Source organism: Rhineura floridana, chromosome 4 (assembly GCF_030035675.1).
Source record: "Rhineura floridana isolate rRhiFlo1 chromosome 4, rRhiFlo1.hap2, whole genome shotgun sequence".
Lineage (NCBI taxonomy): Eukaryota > Metazoa > Chordata > Lepidosauria > Squamata > Rhineuridae > Rhineura > Rhineura floridana.
Genome location: NC_084483.1, coordinates 209,028,736 through 209,056,532, shown reverse-complemented (window position 1 = coordinate 209,056,532; position 27,797 = coordinate 209,028,736). Strand labels below are relative to the sequence as shown.

General features: G+C 44.6%; 1 protein-coding gene across 4 annotated transcripts in view; it reads left to right on the top strand.

The window, feature by feature from the left end:
• The window catches only part of OTOF (otoferlin), a 219,258-nt gene that overhangs the window by 40,879 nt on the left and 150,582 nt on the right, over nt 1-27,797 (top strand). For all 4 annotated transcript variants that reach the window (XM_061626513.1, XM_061626515.1, XM_061626516.1 and 1 more), the window contains exon 3: nt 21,474-21,562. In XM_061626513.1, the coding sequence (XP_061482497.1) occupies nt 21,474-21,562 (89 nt within the window). The remainder of the gene's footprint in view (nt 1-21,473; nt 21,563-27,797) is intronic.

The following is a 27,797-nucleotide window of genomic DNA, read 5'->3' as shown; positions in this document are numbered from 1 at the left end:
TCTCTAGCACTCTGGAAAGCAACAGAAGTGGTAAGGCAGCCTTTCCCAACCTGGTGCTCTCGACATGTTTTGGACTGCAGTTCCTCTTGGCCTGTGCTGGCTGGGGCTGATGAGAGTGACCCAGAGCATGCCACCTTGGGCTCCTTTTGGGAGAAAGGATGAGATATAAATGTAATAAATAACTTCTGGAGGGCACCAGGTTGGCAAGAGCTGCAGCAAGAGGTTCTCCTGTTCTGCACTGAGCTATTAAAGCTCACTGTTTCTTAGCACAGTGCGGAGGAGAGCCTGGCTGGGAGGCCAGAGTCTGTGAGTTCAAATCCCCGCTTGTGTCTCCTGGTGTCAAGGGCCAGCCAAAGATCACCCCCACAGGGAGTGACTGAGGGGTTACGTGCCCTGCCACCTGTGCAGCCATGGGCAAGCTGCAGAGTCCCACGGAGCCCAGTTGCCCCCCAGCTGGCAGTTGCGGACAAGTAAGAGGCTGGGTTGTGCAGCTGTGGCAAGCTGAGCAGGCCCTAGCCAGCTGGGGAGGACTAGCCTCAGAGGGAGGCAATGGGAAACCCCCTCTGAATACCGCTTACCATGAAATCCCTATAAGTCGGGATCGACTTGAAGGCCGTCTATTTCCATTTCAATGCAACAGTGAAATGTGAGCTGCAGAAAGGTCCTTTTATTAACACTATGCTAATGGAGGATGTCTACTCCAGGAACAGGATCCTAATGGATGTTTTTAATCTGTTGCAATAATGAAATAATTTCCTCGGAGACCTTATTTATTTTTAAAAGACAAGACTGTGTCTGCAAACCTCATCACATGAGGGGGTCAGAAACTTGTGGGGCTTGTTCCTGAATAAAGATGCTTTAGATTGTGTTGTTCAGCTGCTAGAGTTCACTGTTTGGGTGCCGTCCTTAGCTGTGTTCAGGCTCGCCCACAACCATAACAATCACAAGGGCTGAAAATCCACACTGAAAAGTATGACTTAAGCCATTAAAAAATGACCCTGCATCACAAACATAATTACAATTCTCAAAATATAAACTGTACATATCTTTTGGAGAGGCGTGAGTGGTTGCTAGGAGAGATGCCAACTGTTTTTCTGTGTTGTACGTTGGTGTGGGCAGGAGGCACCATGCCAGCCTGCTATGCCAGCCATAACACCAGAGATGTAGAGACCTCAATGCCCCTTAGCCTGCAACAGCGGTGGCTGGTGGCCAGTGAGGAAGTGGAGTCTGCCCTGGGTTTCAGTCCGAACTTTCAAGGAGCTGTCCTTGGATTAGTTTGGACTAAAACCTGGAACGGATTCCACTGTTTCACTGACATGGAGCCTCCATCTGCCACTGAATTATAAGACTAATGTAGGCTGTGTCCACACTAACCCATTTGTTGCACAATAATGTGGTTTTCCTCAGTCTGGAATCATTCATGCTCATCCCCAACATGCTGCTTTCAATCTAGATTGGTTCTAGACCCTACTGTCTACAAGGGTATATGTGGTGACTTGATACACATTTTAAAACCTCCCACACCTTTTCCTCCCTGCACAAGCCCCAAGTGAATGAAGAAGGAAGTGGTGATTGAGGAGCATCATATATGCCCACCCCCAATGTCATTGGGCAGGTGTGGATTCACCTCACCCATTGCTGAGACTGCCTACATCTGTTTTCAAATGGACACCCTGCAGGGTAATGCAGAATCAATCTGCAATGCACCTTTATTTTCAGAATGAAACCAGTTTCCAATAAGAGCTTTCCAGGGGCAAAGAATATGCAACAGATCAAGACTGTGTGTGGACTTTGTAGAAAATACAATTCTCAGTCTCTATTGATTCTAGAATAAAATGTCCTGTGTACGCAGCTCTAGAAGAAGCCCAAGAAGGGATGGGAGCTCATTCCAAAGCCTCTCAGCCTCAGAGACAGCCTGAAAACATAAACCAGCCTCCCCCGACCTGGTGCTGGCCAGATGTTTTGGCTTGCAACTCCCATCCGTCTCAGCCAGCATGGCCTTGCTCGATGGGGCTGATGGGAGTTGTAGACCAAAACAGCAGGAGGGTGCTAGTTGGGGGAAGGCGATGGACATCGTTGTCACTTGGGAGCCTGTTGCATTGCAGGATTTATGCAGAGGGCCCTGAGCTCAGTGGCAGACCACTTGCTTTGGGTGCACAAGGCCTGTCCTGGCCAAGCCCATTGGAATCAGACTCACACCTGCTGATACACATTTTTATCCAGTATGTTTATTTATTTATTTATTATCTTTATTTATACCCCACCCTTTTTCCAGTGGAACTCAGGGCTGCTTACAACAACATAAATACATATGATTAAAACATTCAAAATTCTACATTAAAATAAGATTAAACCATTAGCAAGATTACAACATTTAACATCCACTTAAAATAAATAAAACAAATTAAAATAGTGCAATTAAGCAATAGACAATGCAGCAACCTCTCATGAAAAACTCCAGTTTAGAGCACTTCATGGATCAGCTTACAGGTCACACCAGATTCTGTATCCTAGCATAGCATAACTAAGCATTACTATGCAAAGCTAAGACGTCCCAGCAATTAGGCAACCTTTAAATAGAAGCAGGCAGGCCCTTTCTATGTGCAGGAGGAAGGTATCACGGAATGTGAATGCGTGACTACCAAGCACTCGTAGTTGGAAAAGTGGGGGCCAGCTAAGCCTGCCAGCGTGTCTCGGGCGGTGGTGGCGGCGCTCCTCATTGAGATCCTTCTCCTCTGGCTTCCTTTATGAAATCAATCCATCTCTTGTTTGGTCTTCCTCTTTTTCTGTTCCCTTCAGTTTCCCCCCGCAAAACTGTCCTCCAACACCAAAATCCAACACCAAAATCCAACTCCCTGCTCAATGCAGGAATCTAACTTAAAGCATACCTGATGGGTGGCTGTCCAGCTGCCTCTTGAAGGCCTCCAGTGTTGGAGAGCCCTCCACCTCCCTAAGTCATTGGTTCCAATTGTTGTACCGCTCTGACAGTTCAGAATTTTTTCCTGATGTTCAGTCGAAACCAGTTTCCTGCATTCTGAGCGCATTATTCCGTGTCCTGCACTCTGGGACGATTGATAAGAGATCCTGGTCCTCCTCTGTGTGGCAACCTTTTGAGTACTTGAAGAGTGCTATCATATCTCCCCTTGTTGCAAAACACTTGGACCCCTGCCCAAGTTCCATCCTGTACCTTTCTCTTCGTCATCATCATTCCAGGCTTATGCAAGGACCCTGGTTCAAGTCCTGACACCTCCAGTTAAAAAGTAATCTCAGATAGGAGGTGATGAAGAAATTATCCTTTGCCCAACACCCTGGGGAGATACCACCAGTCTGAGTGGGCATTGCTAGGCCAGATGGACAAATATGGCATTAGGCAGATATGCAAAGGCGCATCTGTGTTGGAGGAGTGGCATGTCTGGTATCCTCAGCAGCCTTTGCCAACCTGATGCTCTCCTGATGGTTGGGGCTGCACCTCCCATCAGTTTGGTGAAGGCTGATGTACAGGATAAGAAACCATATTGTAAAGTCAGTACCATGCCCTCCTTTCCTCATGCCAGCACACAAGTGCCTGGAGAAGAGAGAAGAGAAGACTGAGGGGAGATATGATAGCACTCTTCAAGTACATGAAAGGTTGCCACACAGAGGAGGGCCAGGATCTCTTCTCGATCGTCCCAGAGTGCAGGACACGGAATAATGGGCTCAAGTTGCAGGAAGCCAGATTTCGACTCAACTTCATGAAAAACTTCCTAACTGTTAGAGTCATACGACAATGGAACCAATTTCCTAGAGAGGTAGTGAGCTCTCCGACACTGGAGCCATTCAAGAGGCAGCTGGACAGCCATCTGGATTCCTATATTGAGCAGGGGGATGGACTTGATGGCCTTATAGGCCCCTTCAAACTCTACTGTTCTATGATTCTAAGTCTGCAACACTTGCACAGTAAATTAGGCTTGGATTTGTATCTCCTGTGAGAAAACTTTACATGCTTAGGACAAACTGGTTGTAAATCCATCCATTGTACTGACAGAGAGAGAAAGTGTAACTACTCTTTAGGAGGGCCAAGTGCTGGTTTGTAGGCCGCCCCCAAAGCCATTTCATTTGGCCCCTAGTGGTGGCCCTACAATTGTGGAAAAGGTGGAAATGGCTACAGTTCCTTATCAGGTGAAAACACATTTCTGAGTGCTGTCAGGAGAATCGCATTCCCCAAATACACAGAGATCACCCATCCTTGCTCCTCCCTGTTCGTGCAACCAATATGTAAATAAGGTTAAGCATATTTGAAATAAATATTCAGAATGTTGGCATTTCTCTCTCTTTCAGACAACCTGCACTTATTCCACTATCCCTGTATGATGCTTCAGATTCCCCCCCCCCACCAGATTAGTGTGCTGAGTGATTGCAGGCCCAGCATTCCTGTCACTGCCTACATCGATGGAGATCTCAGTCAACAATGTAGTTACTTTTCAATTCACAATCAATGGATTGTGCACAAAATGTAAGCTCCTGTGCGTTGCATCGTCGTAATAATTCATGAACAACTTGTAAATGGCTTTGGAGGAACTGTAATTACCTTTGAAAGCTGCCCTGGCCCCTTGAGATCATTGGAGTTGAGTTTCCCTCCCCTTGAAGTCTTCTGCTCCTCCTTAATTTATGATGAATGAGATGTTCCAATTGTGTACGTAAGCTTCTGATGCTGGATTTACTGCTTTTGAAATTCCAGGCCCTCTCGTATGTTGTATGCAGAGGCATGAGCACAAGAGGTGTGCTACTTCACCAGTTGCCATGACCCCGGAGTCAGATTCCCTTTCTTCTGGGGATGAGGTTGAAGGATCAGAAGGGGAATGTCATGCATGGCCAGCCCCTGAACTGCTTCCACCAGATGAGCCTGGTGATGCCAGGACCACTCCAGCCCAAGGAGTTTAGCGTTGCTGCCCTTCATGTGGACATTGCAGAGGTCCCAGTGGGACTAGAGTAGTTTTCCCCACTGCATTGTACTGGAGAAGTGGGCTGGGGTTCTTTAACTGAAAGGGCAACTTCCATTAAGGACAGGACTAGGAACTGGGATGCAACTACTGCTACTTATGTACGGCTCAGTCTCAGTTTGATGGTTCCTGAAGCAACATCAGAGCTCTGCTCTCCTAGAGTCTTTGCCCTGCTGGACAGCTGTGGCTGTGACTGTAGCTTTTGTAAGGACCACCGGCGACAATCTCGGGCAATTTGTGTAGCTGCTCCAGTTGTCATGGTTGCACCGGAGTTTCCCTAAGGTGCTACAATGGTGTAAATCATGGAGGACATATTAAAGCCCACTCATGGAGGTGAGATTCCGTTCTTGCTGCATGTCCGTGTGAGCAAAGGCTGGATGCATCTACCACATGTTCCTAAGGTGCTTGCATGGGGGCTACTTGCCATGACCCCTGCATCCGTGTCCCGAAGTCACCCTGAGGAGAACTTGGATTTGGATGACTTGCAAGTCTCACCCTGCTCAGGGGCACTGAGCTCTCAGCATCCCCTTCTAAACTACCCCACGGACTGAGGATGTGGCTATCCCATCATCCTCAGACTGTGGGGTTGATTCCCCTATAGCTTTTCTTTCCCCACAGCCACACAGGAGCATGTGACTGCAGAATCAGCAATGGGTCCTTTAAGGATTGCGGACATCTCACCCAGGGGGGCTGAACCACTGTAAGGGAAGGCCCTGCTGGCCTCCTTATGATCATGACCCTTTGCTGAGGGTCTGCAACTCAGCCAGCATGGCCCACTGGGCAGCTGCTCACGTCCTGGTCTGTCTTGGTCATGCATTCATTGACGATCACTGATGGCCAAGTAAGATTGTCTTCCACTACAAGGTGACAATCCAGCGAGGATCGACCTCAACCAGCATGGCCCACTCGGGAGCTGTCCAGGGTCTTGATTAGCATTGGAAGACATGGATACTTGATACCACCTTCCCAGCAAGTCCCAAGCCCCAGCAGAACAGCGTGCGACTAAATGTAAGAGCCAGGCTTGGGTCTGTTGCAGCCAAAAGAGCAGTGGCATTTGTGGAATTAGGCAACTTCCTTGATCTGCTTCTGCAGCCACGATTAATTTTTTGAAAACTAATGAATGAATGTGATAACCTACCACAGCTCCAAGCAGGCTTTTCTTGAAACTTTTAGGCATTTGAGAATACCTCTTCCCCCCTCTCTCTTTTCAAATAAGCCAAAATAATGATGCAGTAAAACAAAGCATCACACAAGTATGGATGTGAAAGTTGGACAGTGAAAAAAGCAGATAAGGGAAAAATCAACTCCTTTGAAATGTGGTGTTGGAGGAGAGCTTTGCACATACCATGGACTGCGAAAAAGACAAATAATTGGGTGTTAGAACAAGTTAAACCAGAACTGTCACTAGAAGCTAAAATGATGAAACTGAGGTTATCATACTTTGGGCACATAATGGGAAGACATGATTCACTAGAAAAGACAGTAATGCTGGGAAAAACAGAAGGGAGTAGAAAAAGAGGAAGGCCAAACAAGAGATGGATGGATTCCATCAAGGAAGCCACAGACCTGAACTTACAAGATCTGAACAGGGTGGTCCATGACAGATGCTCTTGGAGGTCAGTGATTCAAAGTCAAAGTCAAAAAATGTTTATTGTGCTAGCCATAAGCCATGACAAATACTGTACAAAACTTTAATATAAAATATAAACAGAGACATAGAAAATATACATAATAAAAATTAACAAGCAGAGTCTCCCTGGCAGTTAATTGCTATGTAGTCTAATTCTTTTTTTCTGATTTTTTTTACCGCAAGGGCAAAAAGAGCCACCTTGTGGGTCACGTAGCTGTTAACATCACTCAGGAGATATAAAGTCTCCTCCAGGGAGTTCCCATTTCCCTGGGACAACAAAGGTTTAATAAATCTCTCTCTTGGGTGATCGTATAGAGGGCATCTTAACATATAATGCACAATATCCTCCACCTCTCCTAGATCACAAATACACAGTCTTCTTTCAAATGGCACATTCTGATAACGACCATCCAGTACCGCTGTAGGCATAACTTGGAACCGGAGTTCCATGAAAGCAGTTCTTAAGGGGGCTAGCCTTAATTTAGTCAGATAACAAGCTCTAAAATGTTCTGTTTTCACTAATGCAAAATAAGTAGAAAATCTGGATTTTTTAATTAGACACAGATCTCTTTTAGCGTCTATCCAAAGGAGCCAGTCCCTTAGGTGTCTTTTTTCTATATCCACGAGATATTTTAGCTCGGGAAGATGGTAGCTATTTAAAAGGTTATGGGACATTAACTTCCAGTTATGGTTATTTTCTAACTCCTTGTAACACAAAGTTGGTAAACGTTCCGTTGTCAAAGAAGCAATTCGCTTAAAATAATTCAAGCAGAGCCACACAGCTTTTATCTTTATAGAAGGCCAGCCAGTTTCTGTTCTCAAGAAAGCAGCAGGTGTTCCTGGGGGTAAGGAGTATAGTTTTCTAAAAAATTTATTTTGCACTATTTCCAGGGTTGTGATCACATTCGTGTCTGCTCCCCATACCTCTACCCCATAGAGCATTTGTGTGACTACTTTACTGCCAAAGATCTTTAAGGCAGGTTCGATCAGTTGTCCACCCTTGTTATAATAAAATTTCATTAAGGCTCCAATTGTTCTCTCTGCTTTCAGCTTAATCATCTCACTATGCCGTTTCCACGAAAGGGACTCGCTGAAAACTATCCCTAAATATCTGAATGAGCGGACTTGTTCTAAGACCTGTTGATCCAAACACCATTTATACCTTGGATTACGTTTGCCAAAGACCATAATTTTAGACTTAGAGTAGTTTATCAATAAATTCTCATTTTTACAGTAAGTACTGAATGAGTCAAGGAGGTTTTTAAGGCCCAAACGAGAAAGAGAAATAAGTACCAAGTCATCTGCGTACATTAAAATAAAAATCTTTCTATTGCTAATTGCTGGTGCAGGCGAATCTACTCGAGCTAACCATGGGACCAGATCATTGATATAAATATTAAAAAGAGTGGGAGCCAAAATGCATCCCTGCTTCACCCCTCGTGTAGTTTTCAAAGCTTCAGTTAATGCACCCTTTAAGCCAATTCTGATCCTCAGTTCTGTGTTGCTGTACAACTCATGAATCAACTGTAAAAGTCTACGATCCATCTCAATGCTTTGTAATTTCTCCCATAGTCTGGATCTGTTGATTGAGTCAAAAGCTGCAGTGAGGGTGATTCATAGGGTCACCATAAGTCATAATCAACTTGAAGGCACATAGCAGCAACTACAACAGAGGCACAGGTTTCAGTCCAGAGACTCATTATACAATAGATAAAATAATTATACAGTGGATATATTTACTGATCAGGAGATCAGAATCACTAGGCATTATAAGATGAAATAAGGTAATTGTTTTCTAAAAGGTTTTTCCAGCATGGAAGAAAATGATTTCTATTGGGGGAGAAGGTTGGAGCTGTCCCTAGCCTCAGCCCAGGAGCTGCAGGTGGCTGAGTGAAGAGCAAAGACCTCCCAGGACATTCCTGAGGAAAGACCCCAAGACAAAGCCTAGCCCTTCAAAGACTGAGAGAGATGTGAGGAGAAGATCCTAGTGGCTCTAAAAGGCTTGCCAGTGACAATGTCTGAAGATGACTCTCCAGAAGCAGGCGGCTAATCTGACAAAGGGAATGGTAGCAGCCCACATTTTGGCAATATTTTGTTGCAGATCACACTTGTATGTACTATATCTCCCCATATCTCCAGGGAGGCCACAGAAGCCAAGGGAATCTGGCAAAATTAGTTTTCAATGGGCTTCTCCAGACTGGCTGCTGAAGTGGGGAGAAAATTTTGTCCATTTCACAGCTACTTTGTCAAAAATGAAGGTGGCCTCAGCTTGGGCTGGAGCTGGAGAGGGGTGACTTCTCTTTCTTACAACTGCTTTCTCTTTTGCATAAGGACTCCCCAAAATGTAAAATTGTTACAGGATAGGACTAGTATAACAGGACCAGTACTTTTCTGTTGTCATCTGGAAGCATCCACAGCGCCTTTTCCAATGCCATGTAGTGAGCCTTGTGGCTACGTGGGCATTTGAACACTGGCATCCCTAGGTATAGTTCCAGTCTTCTGTCCATGATACCAGCTCTGCCACTTTCTGTTGTAGAACACAGTGACTGGGAAGACAAACTAGAACAGGTTCGGAGGAGGGCAACGAGGATGATCAGGGGACTGGAAACAAAGCCCTGTGAGGAGAGACTGAAAGAACTGGGTACATTTAGCCTGGAGAAGAGAAGACTGAGGGGAGATAGGATAGCACTCTTCAAGTACTTGAAAGTTTGCCACACAGAGGAGAGCCAGGTTCTCTTCTCAGTCATCCCAGAGTGCAGGACATGGAATAATGGGCTCAAGTTGCAGGAAGACAGATTTCGACTGGACATCAGGAAAAACTTCCTAACTGTTAGAGCCATATGACAATGGAACCAATTACCTAGGGAGGTAGTGGGCTCTCCGACACTGGAGGCATTCAAGAGGCAGCTGGACAGCCATCTGTCGGGAATGCTTTGATTTGGATCCCTGCATTGAGCAGGGGGTTGGACTTGATGGCCTTATAGGCCCCTTCCAACTCTATGATTCCATGAACAGCACTTCAAGAAGGATGCAGACAAACTGGAACGGGTTCAGAGGAGGGCAGCAAGCATGATCAGGGGACTGGAAACAAAGCCCTATGAGGAGAGACTGAAAGAACTGGGCATGTTTAGCCTGGAGAAGAGAAGACTGAGGGGAGATAATGACAGCACTCACAAATACATGAAAGGTTGTCATACAGAGGAGGGCCGGGATCTCTTTTCAATCGTCCCAGAGTGTAGGACACGGAATAATGGGCTCAAGTTGCAGGAAGCCAGATTTCGACTGAACATCAGGAAAACCTAACTGTTAGAGCCATACGACAATGGCACCAACGACCGAAGGAGGTGGTGGGCTCTTCAACACTGGAGGCATTCAAGAGACAGCTGGACAGCCACCTGTCAGGGATGCTTTAAGATGGATTCCTGCATTGAGCAGGGGGTTGGACTTGATGGCCTTATAGGCCCTTTCCAACTCTATGATTCTAAGTTGCATTGTCCTGGTAGATATTTCACAATTCATTTTTCTTTTCTAGACTGCCAGGAGTATTTGATAAATGGAAATCACTTTTCCTCGGAGCTTTGTTGTGTGTTTCACAATCATTTAGATAATTTTCAGCTATTCACATCTTGACAATGATGGATTCACCTTCTCTTGTTTGAGTGCAATCACAGGAAAGCAGCAAAAGGGAAGAGACCTGGGAGGCTGTGAGAGCTCCAGCTCCTAAATTCCTGCTCTACTTTCTCCCTTAACAACATGCAAATTGCAAGCTCAGTAGATGTATTGAGAAAAGTGATTCGATCCTTGCAGAGAGCAGAGGCTAGGAGGATGAAATCCCAGACCCCATGATGAATGCAGAGCCACACCGACCATTTAAAGCACATCCAATGCACATTTAAAGCACATGACTTCCCCCAAAGAATTCTGGGAACTGTGGTTTTCCTTCGCAGAGCTAGAAATTCCCAGCACTCCTAACAAACTAAAATTCCCATGATTCTTTGGGGAAATCATGTGCTTTAAATGTGCGTTGGATGTGCTTTAAATGGATGGTGTGAAACTTGATAGTGTGGCACAAAGCATGTGAACAAATGGCAAGAAATCAATAACCTAAATAGGGTTTTAATCAGTTTCTTAACAATTAATGATTTAAATGAGAGATTATGTTTGTTTCAGTTTCATATTTTTTTAAAAAAAGTTTCCATAAACAAAAAATTCTTTTCTCTCATCTTCATTCATTTCAGCGTATTACTTCCAACACAATCTTTGCTAGCTGATTAGTTTTTCTCTGACCTCTGTTCTTACAAAATACATTGCTTTTTCCCCCTCCCTCACTTCTTTCAAGAGATGCTGAGGATGCTGTGTTGTGAGTAGGCAAAATCTAATTTTGCTTGCCCAAGATTTGCAAACACTGAGAAAAATAGCGAATTAAGAACAACTGGAGAACAGACAGAGGTTAACTAGAATGCGTCAAGCTAAAATGAGGGGGGGAAATCTGATTTAATATTTTTCTCTTAATATCCTCTGTGAGATCTTCTTCTTCTTGGCGATCACTCGTGAGCGAGTAAGATTGTCTTCCAAAATAAAGTCTTTAACAAAGGATCCATCTGGATCTGTATGCACCGCCAATGTGCCAGTCCATGACTAGGGGCTTCTGGATTTCACAGTCATGCCCCCGTCGTCATTCACTGATCACCATGGGACTTTTGTTATGGAAGACATCTGTGCGTGAATTTGTTTTATGTGGGGAGATTGGCGCATCACGATCAACACACAATCTTGACAGAAACAGGCTTTGATCCAACAGCATGGGCACCATGACGATTGGAAGTCCTTTATCTGCTGCAGCCTTCATCCGTCTTCACAGCCGTTGTAACATACACATTGTTATCCTTCGCCTGTTCTGCCATTGAGGACTTTCTTGGATCGTTCCTTGTCTGGTTCCTCTCCCTCGACCTTACCACCATGGGTGACCCTGCTGGGAGTACATGACTCCCGATGGCATCTCTCATAGGGTTCATTGGAACATGCAAGCCCACTCACCACTACAAGGTGACGATCCAGCGAGGGGCTCTGTAAGATAATAGGCAGCAATCAATGTAACATTGCAAGGTCAAGATTGTTACGTAGGCTTTTTAGACAGCCCAAATCTTACAAAGTCCAGGAACATAAGAACATAAGAACATAAGAAGAGCCTGCTGGATCAGGCCAGTGGCCCATCTAGTCCAGCATCCTGTTCTCACAGTGGCCAACCAGGTGCCTGGGGGAAGCCTGCAAGCAGGACCCGAGTGCAAGAACACTCTCCCCTCCTGAGGCTTCCGGCAACTGGTTTTCAGAAGCATGCTGCCTCTGACTAGGGTGGCAGAGCACAGCCATCGTGGCTAGTAGCCATTGATAGCCCTGTCCTCCATGAATTTGTCTAATCTTCTTTTAAAGCCGTCCAAGCTGGTGGCCATTACTGCATCTTGTGGGAGCAAATTCCATAGTTTAACTATGCGCTGAGTAAAGAAGTACTTCCTTTTGTCTGTCCTGAATCTTCCAACATTCAGCTTCTTTGAATGTCCACGAGTTCTAGTATTATGAGAGAGGGAGAAGAACTTTTCTCTATCCACTTTCTCAATGCCATGCATAATTTTATACACTTCTATCATGTCTCCTCTGACCCGCCTTTTCAATACCTTTCCTAATTATCGCTAGCATGGAATTTGCCTTTTTCACAGCTGCCGCACACTGGGTCGACATTTTCATTGTTCTGTCCACTACAACCCCGAGGTCTCTCTCCTGGTCGGTCACCGCCAGTTCAGACCCCATGAGCGTATATGTGAAATTCAGATTTTTTGCTCCAATATGCATAATTTTACACTTGTTTATATTGAATTGCATTTGCCATTTTTCCGCCCATTCACTCAGTTTGGAGAGATCTTTTTGGAGCTCTTCGCAATCCCTTTTTGTTTTAACAACCCTGAACAATTTAGTGTCGTCAGCAAACTTGGCCACTTCACTGCTCACTCCTAATTCTAGGTCATTAATGAACAAGTTGAAAAGTACAGGTCCCAATACCGATCCTTGAGGGACTCCACTTTCTACAGCCCTCCATTGGGAGAACTGTCCGTTGATTCCTACTCTCTGCTTTCTGCTTCTTAACCAATTCCTTATCCACAAGAGGACCTCTCCTCTTATTCCATGACTGCTAAACTTCCTCAGAAGTCTTTGGTGAGGTACCTTGTCAAACGCTTTTTGAAAGTCTAAGTACACTATGTCCACTGGATCACCTCTATCTATATGCTTGTTGACACTCTCAAAGTAATGCGCTCTACGTAGGGCTGCCCTTGAAGACCGTTCGGAAACTTCAGCTAGTGCAAAACGCGGCAGCCAGATTGTTGACGAGGACCAATCGGTCTGCGCATATAACACCTGTCCTGGCCCGCCTGCACTGGCTGCCTATTTGTTTCCGAGCCAGAGTCAAGGTGCTGGTTTTGACCTATAAAGCCTTACACGGTGTGGGACCACAATACCTTGTGGAACGCCTCTCCCGCTATGAACCTACCCTTTCACTTCGTTCAATATCCAAGGCCCTCCTCCGGGTACCAACTCATCAGGTTGCCCGGAGGATTGTTATTAGATCTAGGGCCTTTTCTGTGGTGGCCCCCGAACTGTGGAACAGCCTACCTGTGGAGATACGCCTGGCGCCTACGGTATTTTCTTTTAGGCGCCAGGTTAAGACCTGGCTATACTCCCAGGCATTTTAATGTTCAATGTGTTTCATTTAATTTTTTTTTCGTTTAACTTGTTGCTGATTTTATTGTAATTTTATTGTAATATTGTATTTTAATCTTGTTTTGTTCACCGCCCAGAGAGCTATTCGCTATGGGCGGTTTAAAAATGAAATGAATAAATAAATAAATAAAGAATTCTAATAGGTTACTGAGACAGGACTTTCCCTTGCAGAAGCCATGCTGGCTCTGCTTCAGCAAGGCTTGTTCTTCTATGTGCTTAGTTAATCTAGCTTTAATAATACTTTCTACCAGTTTTCCAGGGACAGAAGTTAAGCTAACTGGCCTGTAACTTCCGGGATCCCCTCTGGATCCCTTTTTGAAGATTGGCGTTACATTTGCCATTTTCCAGTCCTCAGGCACGGAGGAGGACCCGAGGGACAAGTTACATATTTTAGTTAGCAGATCAGCAATTTCACCTTTGAGTTCTTTGAGAACTCTCGGGTGGATGCCATCTGGGCCCGGTGATTTGTCAGTTTTTATATTGTCCATTAAGCCTAGAACTTCCTCTCTCGTTACCACTATTTGTCTCAGTTCCTCAGAATCCCTTCCTGCAAATGTTAGTTCAGGTTCAGGGATCTGCCCTATATCTTCCACTGTGAAGACAGATGCAAATAATTCATTTAGCTTCTCTGCAATCTCCTTATCGTTCTTTAGTACACCTTGGACTCCCTTATCATCCAAGGGTCCAATCGCCTCCCTAGATGGTCTCCTGCTTTGAATGTATTTATAGAATGTTTTGTTGTTGGTTTTTATGTTCTTAGCAATGTGCTCCTCAAATTCTTTTTTAGCATCCCTTATTGTCTTCTTGCATTTCTTTTGCCAGAGTTTGTGTTCTTTTTTATTTTCTTCATTCGGACAAGACTTCCATTTTCTGGAGGAAGACTTTTTGCCTCTAAGAGCTTCCTTGACTTTGCTCGTTAACCATGCTGGCATCTTCTTGGCCCTGGCGGTACCTTTTCTGATCTGCGGTATGCACTCCAGTTGAGCTTCTAATATAGTGTTTTTAAACAACTTCCAAGCATTTTCGAGTGATGTGACCCTCTGGACTTTGTTTTTCAGCTTTCTTTTTACTAATCCCCTCATTTTTGTGAAGTTTCCTCTTTTGAAGTCAAATGTGACCGTGTTGGATTTTCTTGGCAATTGGCCAGTTACATGTATGTTTAATTTAATAGCACTGTGGTCACTGCTCCCAATCGGTTCAACAACACTTACATCTCGCACCAGGTCCCGGTCCCCACTGAGGATTAAGTCCAGGGTTGCCGTCCCTCTGGTTGGTTCCATGACCAACTGGTCTAGGGAATAGTCATTTAGAATATCTAGAAACTTTGCTTCTTTGTCATGACTGGAACACATATGCAGCCAGTCTATGTCTGGGTAGTTGAAGTCACCCATTACTACCACATTTCCTAGTTTGGATGCTTCCTCAATTTCATATCTCATCTCAAGGTCTCCCTGAGCATTTTGATCAGGGGGACGATAGATCGTTCCCAGTATTAAGTCCCTCCTGGGGCATGGTATCACCACCCACAACGATTCTGTGGAGGATTCTGCCTCTTTTGGGGTTTCCAGCTTGCTGGATTCAATGCCTTCTTTCACGTATAGAGCGACTCCGCCACCAATACGTCCTTCCCTGTCCTTCCGATATAGTTTATATCCAGGGATAACCGTATCCCACTGGTTTTCTCCATTCCACCAGGTCTCCGTTATGCTCACTATATCAATGCTCTCCTCTAAGACCAAGCACTCCAGTTCTCCCATCTTGGTTCGCAGGCTCCTAGCATTAGCGTACAGGCACTTGTAAGCAGTGTCTCTCTTCAAGTGTCTTTGGCACTTGTGGTTAGGCCTGTGGGAATTTTGCTCTTCTGAATTTATATCCTGTGCCCCTGCTCTCACAATGCCTACTTCTAGGCCTACCCCTTTTAAAATTTCATCATTTCTTTGGTTTTTATCCCAGGGGGGAGGTTTATTCCGAACCGGACCTTTCTCAGCTCCTGTCGGGTTTCCCCCCTCAGTCAGTTTAAAAGCTGCTCTGCCACCTTTTTAATTTTAAGTGCCAGCAGTCTGGTTCCATTCTGGTTCAAGTGGAGCCCGTCCCTTTTGTACAGGCCCGGCTTGTCCCAAAATGTTCCCCAGTGCCTAACAAATCCAAACCCTTCCACCCGACACCATCGTCTCATCCACGCATTGAGACTGCGAAGCTGGGCCTGTCTGGCTGGTCCTGCGTGTGGAACCGGTAGCATTTCAGAGAAAGCCACCTTGGAGGTCCTGGCTTTCAGCATCCTACCTAGCAACCTAAATTTTGCTTCCAGGACCTCACGGCTGCATTTCCCCATGTCGTTGGTGCCAACGTGCACCACGACCACTGACTCCTCCCCAGCACTGTCTACCAAACTCAAGGTGCCTGCATGAGAACCTTTTAAGCAATACCAGTTAGGCTTCTGGAACAAGAATGAAGTTACTTCCGTATTTTTCTCTAATATGTGAGACACTAAGCATGACCAGACTTTCATGTTTCTCAGGTCCAGGGCTTGCAAACAGTAATTTTGCCACAACCAGATCTGTAATTAAAACTGGCCTCCTCCAGTTGATCAATTATTTGATTGATCTGTCACACCAATTAAAACTTGCATCCCTAATAACAATGGGTGGTATTCAACGCTAGTCCTACCCACTGAAGTCAACAGACCCTGCTAACTTAAGTTCATTAATTTTAATGGGTCTACTCTGTGTAGGACTTAGTTGAATGCAACCCAATAAGTGGACCCTTTCAATACGTTCCAGGAACCCAAGGGCTTTCCTTGCAGTTGCAAACTTCTGGCCCATTGGCTGAATGCAGCCTTCCACATTAGCTATTCATGATTATTTATGATTAAATTTATATCCCATCCTTCTGGCCCAAAGGAAGCCCAGGGCAGCATAAAACAAGTGATCAAAAATCTTTTAAAAAATCTTAAAAGCAAAACATCTTTAAAAACATCTTTAAAAACAATTCCAATGCAGATGAAAACTGTAGATCCCACCCTCCAGAGCTTTTCTACAAAGATCCAGGAAATGTATAGTTTTCCAGGGATGGTAGAGCAGGGTTCCCAGGCGGTTGGAGAGGAAATCATACCCAGCAATGTGCCTAATGACATTTATGCACACAATGTGGTCTGAATTCAGAACTGGGCTTGTACAAAAAAAAACACCCCACCCTATTTATTTTAATTCTAAAATTTTTAAAAATAGTTTCATTTGCCAAGTCCAGTTCTGAATAAAGTTGAGGAGAGTTTTCCCATCACTAGTTTTCGGCAGCTTGTCGATTTCCCACTCGCTGAACTAAGCAGGCTAAAGCCTGGCGCTCTCCATATCCCATCACTGGAACCGAATCACCAGTCCGGTGTTATGATGATGTAACGCAACCTTCTGGGCAGCTGGAGAGACAAATAGGCAGGGCTGTCTGTATGCTGCCATTTCATGGGAGAGCTGAAATAATGGGAAACCATGCTGAATAGTTGCATAATTTATGCAGACTGTGGGATTGTGCTTCTCTTGGGATGTGGGCTTGGATTGCCTGAATGCAGAATGTTGACACTTATTTTTGTGCACAGATTACACACGAAATCACTTCATCCCAAAAATGTTCTCTTGCTATGATTTGTCAGCTGTCCTTGTTAAACAGCCAGCATACACCCCTGGTATTCACCAGCATTTCTGCCAGTGTTCTGATCTGTACTTCAGCACCCAAGCTGTTCATTTCAGTGTGGGAACAGTCCTTACCAGCCGTGCTTCTTTGCACAAGAGCCAACGCAAGCTTAAATATGGGGCTGCTGAGAATCATCTGCCATGTTTTTTACTCTTATTATTTTGGGTGCAGGGAGGTTCTTCTTGAAAAGCCAGTTGATTTCTTTCCAGTATGTTCCCAACTGTCCTTTTAAAATGTCATGCTTTTAAAAGTAAAATTGGCCCTAGTTGGCTGCTGCTGCTGGTGGTACCAGGGCATGCAGTGACTCACTGTTTAAAGCCATTGGATGTCAGCTTGCCCTAAATTGCTAATATATTCAACCAACAAGTGTACAGCATGAGTAACTGCATTTGCACACAGTCATTTCTCTCTCTTTTCCATCTGCCATCGTCTCTCCTCATTTCAAGACATAAATAATAAGCTTCTCAGGGGTAAGAGCATGTGTGCTGTGTTCTCCCTCCACTGTTGGAGGCAGTATGGCTCTCAATGCTGGGACCCACAAGTGGGAAGAGAGATGTTGTGCTCCGATCCTGCTTGTGGGCTTCCCTCTGGGACATCTGCTTGCCAGTCGTGTAGTGGCAAATTCAGAAGTGCAAGGTCCCTTCATAATAGTCACAGCCATGCCCCCTCACAGCTGCACCCCCTTTTAAGGTTACAGAATAATCTGGCCAGGCTTGAATATTGCTTTCTGGTTTTCTGTCACTGTCACCATTTGACTGTCCTTTCCCACCGTCAAAGATATTGCTTGAATTACTGAATTCAGTGTCTGCATGTTTATCTCCAAACTGCTTGATGATGTAGATGGGGTGCTGTGACCAGGATTCGCCATCTCTTCTTCTCCAATTAGAGAATTTTCACTCTTCACAGCTTGGCATTTTGAAGTAGGAACTAATTGGCTCCAATCAGCAGGAAACAACAAGGAGGCATGTGAGAAGACTCTTCTCAGTGGCTAAGCCACTTCCCGTTCATGCTGATTGGCTCATAGGATGCTGGAGACATAGGGACCCTGCTGGGCCTGACTCCCCCCAAAAGTAACAGGTCTAAGCCCCCCTGAGATCCTGGATGACTATACCCTTTCAGCTTGCCCATTGTGGGAACAGGATGCTGGACTAGATGAGCCATTGGTTTGATCCAGCAGGCTCTTCTTAGGTTCTGTCATTTTGCTTGTGGAGCTGCATAAACTATTGATGTCAGTTGTATAAACTGTAAAGATTTTTTTTAGAGATCTGGGAACTTGATAGTCTTTCTGCCTGTATGATTTAAAAGAAGGGGATCTTCAGCATTTGCCTGACATTTGGAAATGTGCAGTTTCCACTGACTCTTGATGCAGCTCTCCAGCCTTCTCATAATTGACTGCTTGCAGCTCAGTAACTGGGTTTTGCTACGCTCCCTGTGGGAATAGAGACCATTATGGTGCACAGATACTGGAGACTTTTCTAAGCCTTTCTTGTGCAGTTGCCTCTCCCAGCAGGTCCACGCCTTCACTTGCAAACACATATCAGCAGCATGAAGAAAAGGCTGCAGCGGGACTCTTGGTAATAGTCTCCACTGTGGCAGTTTGAGGGCCACAGAAGATGAAAGCGGGCTGAGGAGGAGGAGGAGGAGGAGGAAGGCAGGAGATGGGCAGCCAGTGTGTGTTGTGAATGTGCTTACAAGGATGGGCCAAGGCTAATTGCCAAGTAAGTTTAGGGGAAGGCTCATAGCTCAGTGGCAGAGCACCTGGTTCAATCCCCAACCGCATCTCTGGGTAGGGCTGGGAGAAAGTCCTTCTGATGGTTCCAGAGGAGTCAGAGCCCCCATGTGGCTACTCCTTCTAGAGAACCTCTGCCTCAGTGTTTTATAGTCTGATGAACTGTTATTCTCCAAAAGGGAGTAATCTCTCCCATTGACTGGCTCAAAATCTCCTCTGAAGGCCCTCCTCTACTCTGCTATCTGATTAGGTTTGGTGACTATCAGGGAGAGAGGACCTCTCATTGGCTGTGGTTATTTCCTGCTGGTGAAACTCTTTCCCCAGGGAGTTTTGCCCAACACCATTATCCTTCCAGCACCAGGAGATGAAAATCTTTTTTATTGCTCCAGTTTTTTTACTTTCAGATTCTTTTTTGGGGGGGAGGGGATTGTTTTTAGCACTGCTTTTAGCCTTGTTTATTTACTCTTTATAAATGATTGTTGTTTCATACGATTTGCTGTAAACTGCCATGGATACATTTAATTAAAGGGTGGTATAAAAATGTTTTGAGAGCCAGTGTGGTGTAGTGGTTAAGGTGTTGGACTGTGACCTGGGAGACCCGGGTTCGAATCCCCACACAGCCATGAAGCTCCCTGGGTGACCTTGGGCCAGTCACTGCCTCTCAGCCTCATGAAAACCCTCTTCATAGGGTCGCCATAAGTCGGAATCGACTGGAAGGCAGTGCATTTACATTTTATTTTTATAGAAATGTTTTAAATAAATAAACAAACATTTTTATATTATTATTTATTATTAAATTTATATCCCATCCTTCTTCCCAGAAGGAGTCCAGGGCAGCAAACAAGCAATAACACACTAAAAACATCTTTAAAAACATCTTTTAAAAAATCTTGAAAACAATTCCAACACAGATACAGACTGGAATAAGCGTTATCATAGAATAAGCCTCTGTGCCAGGGACATAATAACAGATGCTATCGGAGGTCGCTGATTCATAGGGTTGAAATCGACTTGAAGGCACATAACAACAACAAGCCAGGGACATATACAACAGCCACAATTGTTTTGGCTTCACACACAACAGAAGAAGAGCCTGGCTGCTGGATCAGAGGAAAGGGGGAGGGCCGTAGCTCAGTGGCAGAACATTTGCCTTGCATGCAGAAGGCACCAGGTTCAATCCCCAGCATCTCCAGGTAAGGCTGAGAGTGTCCCCTGCCTGAAATCCTTGAGTGTTGCTGCCAGTCAGCGTAGACAGATAGAGCTAGATGGACCAGTGGGTGTGACTCCTATGTTCCAAAGGCCCCACCTAGCCCAGCGTTCTGTTCTCATGATGGCCACCCACTGGGATAGCAAGCAAGATACATCACATCAGCAGTACTTCTGCCATGCCATCTTCAGCACTCTGAAAAAAAATCGTAAGAACAGTCCAGTTGGATCAGCTGTTGTTTGCGCTTATTGTTTGTAAGCTGCTTTGGGATTCACTGGAATGAAAAGTGACTTAAAAATACAATAGATCATCAGATCAGATCAAGGGCCCATCCCACAGTGGCCGGTGAGATGCCTCCAGGGAGCTGACATGCAAGTGCACCATCCTGAAACTCAGAATAAGTGAGAAATGTCAGCTAAAATCAAATTAAACCAGGGCAAATCAAGAGGAGTGGCCAAAAATGCAAAGGACTTCTCATTTCTTAAGTTTTGAAACAAATGAAACCTCTTATTGTGTTCCCATCACTACAAACGCACCCATCAAGTTCAAGGCCCGCTCTGGAGTGTCTCTTGTGGAAAGGAGCTTGGCTTCTCCTCAGCATGGGGTATTGATAACCAGACCTCATCTCTCTTCAAGGAATTGTAGGAAGACCTTCCAGGGAAGAGAGTGTGACTTCCAGGTCCCCTTGAGCATACACATGCTTTGTTTTAGACATTTAGAACTGAGGGTCATTCTGGGAGAGAGGTGGTCTTAAAGCCCCCTTGTGTCTCTCAGACTATGCACACTTTTAAACTTTTATTTACAAACCACAAGCTCTAGAATCTTGTTAAAAATGGAAGCCTGGTTCTTTGCATGCTACGAATGGGATATCTAACTTTTAACTTGTGTAGAAGGACGATCAAGAGATGCATGGTGTATGTACAAATCCGGCTGGGTGATATGGCCTAACATATTTTAAAATATGTCTTTATGTACGTGGTGAGTTCTCCCCCCCCCCATAGTAACAGAACCCAGTGGGGTCATCCAAGGAAGCTGAATGGTGGCTGAATGGTAGGAGATTTGGGGCAGAGAAGAAGAAATGCAAGGTTTGCATCCCATGCACACTATGGGATTGGCTGCTATAATGAATGGCATTGGCCACCAATGTAGACAGCTTTAAAAGGAGGTGGATAAGGTTATCAATGGCTACTAGTCATACTGGCTATATATTGCCACCAGGTTGAGAGGCAGCCTGCCTGTGATTACCTGTTGCTGAGGGACACAAGTGGGGAAAGTGTGAAATGTGGCCATGGCCTGCTTCTGGACTTCCCAGAAGAGGCACCTGGTTGGCCGCTGTGGGAACAGGATGCTGGACTGGATGGGCTCCCTTGGCCTGATCCAGCTGTAGGGCTCCTCTTATGTATCTCAGCATCTCTATAAGTCCTGTGTCCAATGCAGGCCCCCCTCACGTCTCCCCTGGATATCTTTCCATAGACATTCCGGTGGCCCATCGCAAGCAGCGTTGATGTCAATGAGATGCTGGAAATCCAGGTGTTCAACTACAGCAAAGTCTTCTCCAACAGGTCAGTGATATTCTAGGCATGGGCTGAGTTTTGTTCCTCCTCCTCTTTGGCTGTCTTAAGAAAATGCCCTCATAACATACAGCTTCTTCTGAATGTGTGCTTTAATTATCTTCTGCATTGTGTATATGCTTGGGGGGGTGTCTTGTTTTTGGAGGCCACCTTTCCTGGGGAGAAGATAGGAAGAGATCTGGCAGGTAGGCAGGTGGCCTTGTAGTCTGGTGGCACATGGGCTGAACCTAGCAACCTCCCATGGCAAGTGGCAACAAATCACCCAGCAGGCCTTGGACCTTTGTAGCAGCCAACAGCACTGGTTTGGCCTTCAGGGATCACCTTATCCTTAGGAACTGCTGCAGAATCTTTATGTATTTTATTTATTTATTATTTGATTTATATCCCGCCCTTTCTCCCAGCAGAATCTTGTGGGTGGAGTTAATACCCCAGCATTAATTACCTGCAGTTCCCCCTCCAAACATCAGACTGGATTGGTACCAGAAGCAGAAAATCAATGCCTTCTCTGCAAATGATTTTTATTTAGCTCTGTTGTACCTGACAAATGCTAAAGTTCCATTTTTCCCCCTTTGGTTTTTGGGGCTTCTATGAAGAGAGCTCAGCAAATTTAGAAATTTTCCAAAGATTGCATAATGGAACGCACAAAGCATCACACAATCTCCCTGAGATCTGTGCATGGTAGGAAGGCAATCACCTTCCACACACAACTATGTGCAATGCATTCATTCATGAAGGAGATAAAAATAGTATTTTTACAAGCCACAAAATATAGCAGTTTGTGCCTGGACTGAGAGCACCATCTCTTCAAATCAAGATGAGTTGGCTGGAAGAAAGATGCCCCCCCATGGCAAATGAGTAGCAATTGTGCATCTGTCAAGGAATTTGTTTTTTTTAAAAAAAGAAGGTCTGGAAAAGGTTGGATTTGTTACTGTTCCTTAAATGACTGTAAATGCCTGGTGCCACTCTGGGCTCCTACTGGGAGGAAGGGCGGGATATAAATCTAATAAATAAATAATGAAATAAATGGTCTGGCTGTGGACCATGCAACGCCTAGCTCACTGTTGGCCCATAATATCTGGGAGAAGGAGGTTCTCAGAACTCTTTGGTTAGGCTCCCTTTGACATGCGCCATCAGCAACATGGTAACTGTTTCTGCATGGCACTGGCCCGCACTGCAGGGGTATGTGAGAGTTATTAACATGCCGCCCAAGCAAGGACAATTGAGTTTGTCTTTTTCCACTTGTGTGGCATCACCTGCCCTTCCATGAAGGCCCGCTCGATTGGCCTCACCTGTGTTTGTGTTATTCACAACCGTATGGCCATGTAGCCTAGGACTGTTCCCCTTGGGAAGTGACTCCCGCGTTGCAGGCTGCATGTATCACTAGAGCCCAAGGTCTGAAGCCATTTCTTAAGGGTAGATCCACATATGAGTGTATTGCTTGATTCCTTGTTAACTTGACATACGATGCTTGGCCATCTGAATATGTGCTCTGGGTTTAAGAAGTCTTCAGGGAGTATGGAATTTTGTGTAAGTCAACACTTGTTGGTGTCATCAAGTGACAGACACCCATGTGTGGAGCAGCCCTCTGCCTGTTCTGATCTCCTGTGGCATGCAGCAATCTCATAAGAACAGAAGAAGAGCCTGCTGGATCAGGCCAGTGGCCCATCTAGTCCAGCATCCTGTTCTCACAGTGGCCAACCAGGTGCCCGGGGGAAGCCCGCAAGCAGGACCCGAGTGCAAGAACACTCTCCCCTCCTGAGGCTTCCGGCAACTGGTTTTCAGAAGCATGCTGCCTCTGACTAGGGTGGCACAGCACAGCCATCATGGCTAGTAGCCATTGATAGCCCTGTCCTCCATGAATTTGTCCAATCTTCTTTTAAAGCTGTCCAAGCTGGTGGCCATTACTGCATTTTGTGGGAGCAAATTCCATAGTTTAACTATGCGCTGAGTAAAGAAGTACTTCCTTTTGTCTGTCCTGAATCTTCCAACATTCAGCTTCTTTGAATGTCCACGAGTTCTAGTATTATGAGAGAGGGAGAAGAACTTTTCTCTATCCACTTTCTCAATGCCATGCATAATTTTATACACTTCTATCATGTCTCCTCTGACCCGCCTTTTCTCTAAACTAAAAAGCCCCAAATGCTGCAACCTTTCCTCGTAAGGGAGTCGCTCCATCCCCTTGATCATTCTGGTTGCCCTCTTCTGAACCTTTTCCAACTCTAGAATATCCTTTTTGAGATGAGGCGACCAGAACTGTACACAGTATTCCAAATGCGGCCGCACCATAGATGTATACAACGGCATTATGATATCGGCTGTTTTATTTTCAATACCTTTCCTAATTATTGCTAGCATGGAATTTGCCTTTTTCACAGCTGCCGCACACTGGGTCGACATTTTCATTGTGCTGTCCACTACAACCCCGAGGTCTCTCTCCTGGTCGGTCACCGCCAGTTCAGACCCCATGAGCGTATATGTGAAATTCAGATTTTTTGCTCCAATATGCATAATTTTACACTTGTTTATATTGAATTGCATTTGCCATTTTTCTGCCCATTCACTCAGTTTGGAGAGGTCTTTTTGGAGCTCTTTGCAATCCCTTTTTGTTTTAACAACCCTGAACAATTTAGTGTCGTCAGCAAACTTGGCCACTTCACTGCTCACTCCTAATTCTAGGTCATTAATGAACAAGTTGAAAAGTACAGGTCCCAATACCGATCTTTGAGGGACTCCACTTTCTACAGCCCTCCATTGGGAGAACTGTCCGTTTATTCCTACTCTCTGCTTTCTGCTTCTTAACCAATTCCTTATCCACAAGAGGACCTCTCCTCTTATTCCATGACTGCTAAGCTTCCTCAGAAGTCTTTGGTGAGGTACCTTGTCAAACGCTTTTTGAAAGTCTAAGTACACTATGTCCACTGGATCACCTCTATCTATATGCTTGTTGCCACTCTCAAAGAATTCTAACAGGTTACTGAGACAGGACTTTCCCTTGCAGAAGCCATGCTGGCTCTGCTTCAGCAAGGCTTGTTCTTCTATGTGCTTAGTTAATCTAGCTTTAATTATACTTTCTACCAGTTTTCCAGGGACAGAAGTTAAGCTAACTGGCCTGTAATTTCCGGGATCCCCTCTGGATCCCTTTTTGAAGATTGGCGTTACATTTGCCACTTTCCAGTCCTCAGGCACGGAGGAGGACCCGAGGGACAAGTTACATATTTTAGTTAGCAGATCAGCAATTTCACCTTTGAGTTCTTTGAGAACTCTCGGGTGGATGCCATCCGGGCCCGGTGATTTGTCAGTTTTTATATTGTCCATTAAGCTTAGAACTTCCTCTCGCGTTACCACTATTTGTCTCAGTTCCTCAGAATCCCTTCCTGCAAATGTTAGTTCAGGTTCAGGGATCTGCCCTATATCTTCCACTGTGAAGACAGATGCAAAGAATTCATTTAGCTTCTCTGCAATCTCCTTATCGTTCTTTAGTACACCTTGGACTCCCTTATCATCCAAGGGTCCAGTTGTCTCCCTAGATGGTCTCCTGCTTTGAATGTATTTATAGAATGTTTTGTTGTTGGTTTTTATGTTCTTAGCAATGTGCTCCTCAAATTCTTTTTTAGCATCCCTTATTGTCTTCTTGCATTTCTTTTGCCAGAGTTTATGTTCTTTTTTATTTTCTTCATTCGGACAAGACTTCCATTTTCTGAAGGAAGACTTTTTGCCTCTAAGAGCTTCCTTGACTTTGCTCGTTAACCATGCTGGCATCTTCTTGGCCCCGGCGGTACCTTTTCTGATCTGCGGTATGCACTCCAGTTGAGCTTCTAATATAGTGTTTTTAAACAACTTCCAAGCATTTTCGAGTGATGTGACCCTCTGGACTTTGTTTTTCAGCTTTCTTTTTACTAATCCCCTCATTTTTGTGAAGTTTCCTCTTTTCAAGTCAAATGTGACCGTGTTGGATTTTCTTGGCAATTGGCCAGTTACATGTATGTTTAATTTAATAGCACTGTGGTCACTGCTCCCAATCGGTTCAACAACACTTACATCTCGCACCAGGTCCCGGTCCCCACTGAGGATTAAGTCCAGGGTTGCCGTCCCTCTGGTCGGTTCCATGACCAACTGATCTAGGGAATAGTCATTTAGAATATCTAGAAACTTTGCTTCTTTGTCATGACTGGAACACATATGCAGCCAGTCTATGTCCGGGTAGTTGAAGTCACCCATTACTACCACATTTCCTAGTTTGGATGCTTCCTCAATTTCATATCTCATCTCAAGGTCTCCCTGAGCATTTTGATCAGGGGGACGATAGATCGTTCCCAGTATTAAGTCCCTCCTGGGGCACGGTATCACCACCCACAACGATTCTGTGGAGGAGTCTGCCTCTTTTGGGGTTTTGAGCTTGCTGGATTCAATGCCTTCTTTCACGTATAGAGCGACTCCGCCACCAATACTTCCTTCCCTGTCCTTCCGATATAGTTTATATCCAGGGATAACCGTATCCCACCGGTTTTCTCCATTCCACCAGGTCTCCGTTATGCTCACTATATCAATGCTCTTCTCTAAGACCAAGCACTCCAGTTCTCCCATCTTGGTTCGGAGGCTCCTAGCATTAGCGTACAGGCACTTGTAAGCAGTGTCTCTCTTCAAGTGTCTTTGGCACTTGTGGTTAGGCCTGTGGGAATTTTGCTCTTCTGAATTTATATCCTGTGCCCCTGCTCTCACAATGCCTACTTCTAGGCCTACCCCTTTTAAAATTTCATCATTTCTTTGGTTTTTATCCCAGGGGGGAGGTTTATCTCCTCTGCCATGTCAGTCTTCTGCCGCTGTCTTTGAAGCGGTTGATCCTGTCATTCTATCCTTTCCCCCCTGTCTTTTGGCCCAAGCTTATTAAGTTACCTTCGCTGGGTAACTTCATAGCTCAGTATTGCTAGTACCTCTTATTTTGCCTGAGCCATTTTAGACATGGAAGACTAAGAAGGCACAAGAAAGTGGGTTTCCAATTGCCAGTGTCCACCTAGCTTCTGATTACAGCCCTGGGAATCTTTAGACACTTTCATATTAATACTGAAGTTGTTGGTCTCCCCGTTTGGCTGTATATACACCATACATTTAAAGCTCATGAAAAATGCACTTCCCCCCCCCCAAGAATCCTGGCAACTGTAGTTTACTTAGATGGTTGAGAATTGTATTTCTGTGAGGGGTAAACTACAGTTCCCAGGATTCTTTGGTGGGTGAAAATGTGCGTCAAATGTGCGTCAAATGTATGGTATGCATGCAGCCTAAGTGTACATAAGAAAATATATTTTTATTTTTTCTTTGTCTAAGATAGTGGAACAAGCACATGCATTCTTAACATTTATTTTATTGTTTAAATATGTAATACTTGTGCAAGTACTCAAATGCAGTACTCAAGAGCCCGTGTGGCATTGTGGTGAGAGTGTTGGACTAGGACCTGGGAAGCAACTAGGGTTCAAATCCCCCCTCAGCCATGAAGCTCACTGGGTGACTTTGGGCCAGGCACTGTCTCTTAGCCTAATCTACTCACAGAGTTCTTGTAAGGATAAAATGGAGAGGGAGGAAAACCATATACGCCACCTTGAGCTCCTTGGAGCAAAAGGAGGGTAGAAATGTAATGAATTTAAAAAATGACAAAATGTACCTGGCAACATGCTGGGAGTGCAAAAATGAATCTGGAGATTTCTTTCATTTGTGGTGGAAATGTGAGTGGGGAAGACTACTGACTAACTAACTAAGCAAGCCATTAAATGATTTTTTGTATTCTGCTACAGTCAGTAGTTTTCTTACTGAATTATGTATGTGAAGGAATCTGTACAGTCTGAAACACAAAGAAATAATTTTTTTTGCATGTTAGTATCAGTGGGGGAAAAAGTGGAAACCTATTATTATTATTATTGTTATTGTTATTGTTGTTATTGTTGTTATTGTTATTGTTATTATTGTTGTTATTGTTATTATTGTTGTTATTGTTATTGTTATTATTGTTATTGTTATTGTTATTATTGTTATTGTTATTGTTATTATTGTTGTTGTTGTTGTTGTTATTGTTATTATTATTATTTATTACACTTGTATACCGCCCCATAGCCAAAGCTCTCTGGGCGGTTTACAACATAAAAATCAATATACATTCACATGTGGTACAATTGCTAGTAAAAAAAAGAAAAGCAATAATTCACATTTTAAATAAACATAACTGAATAATAAATCT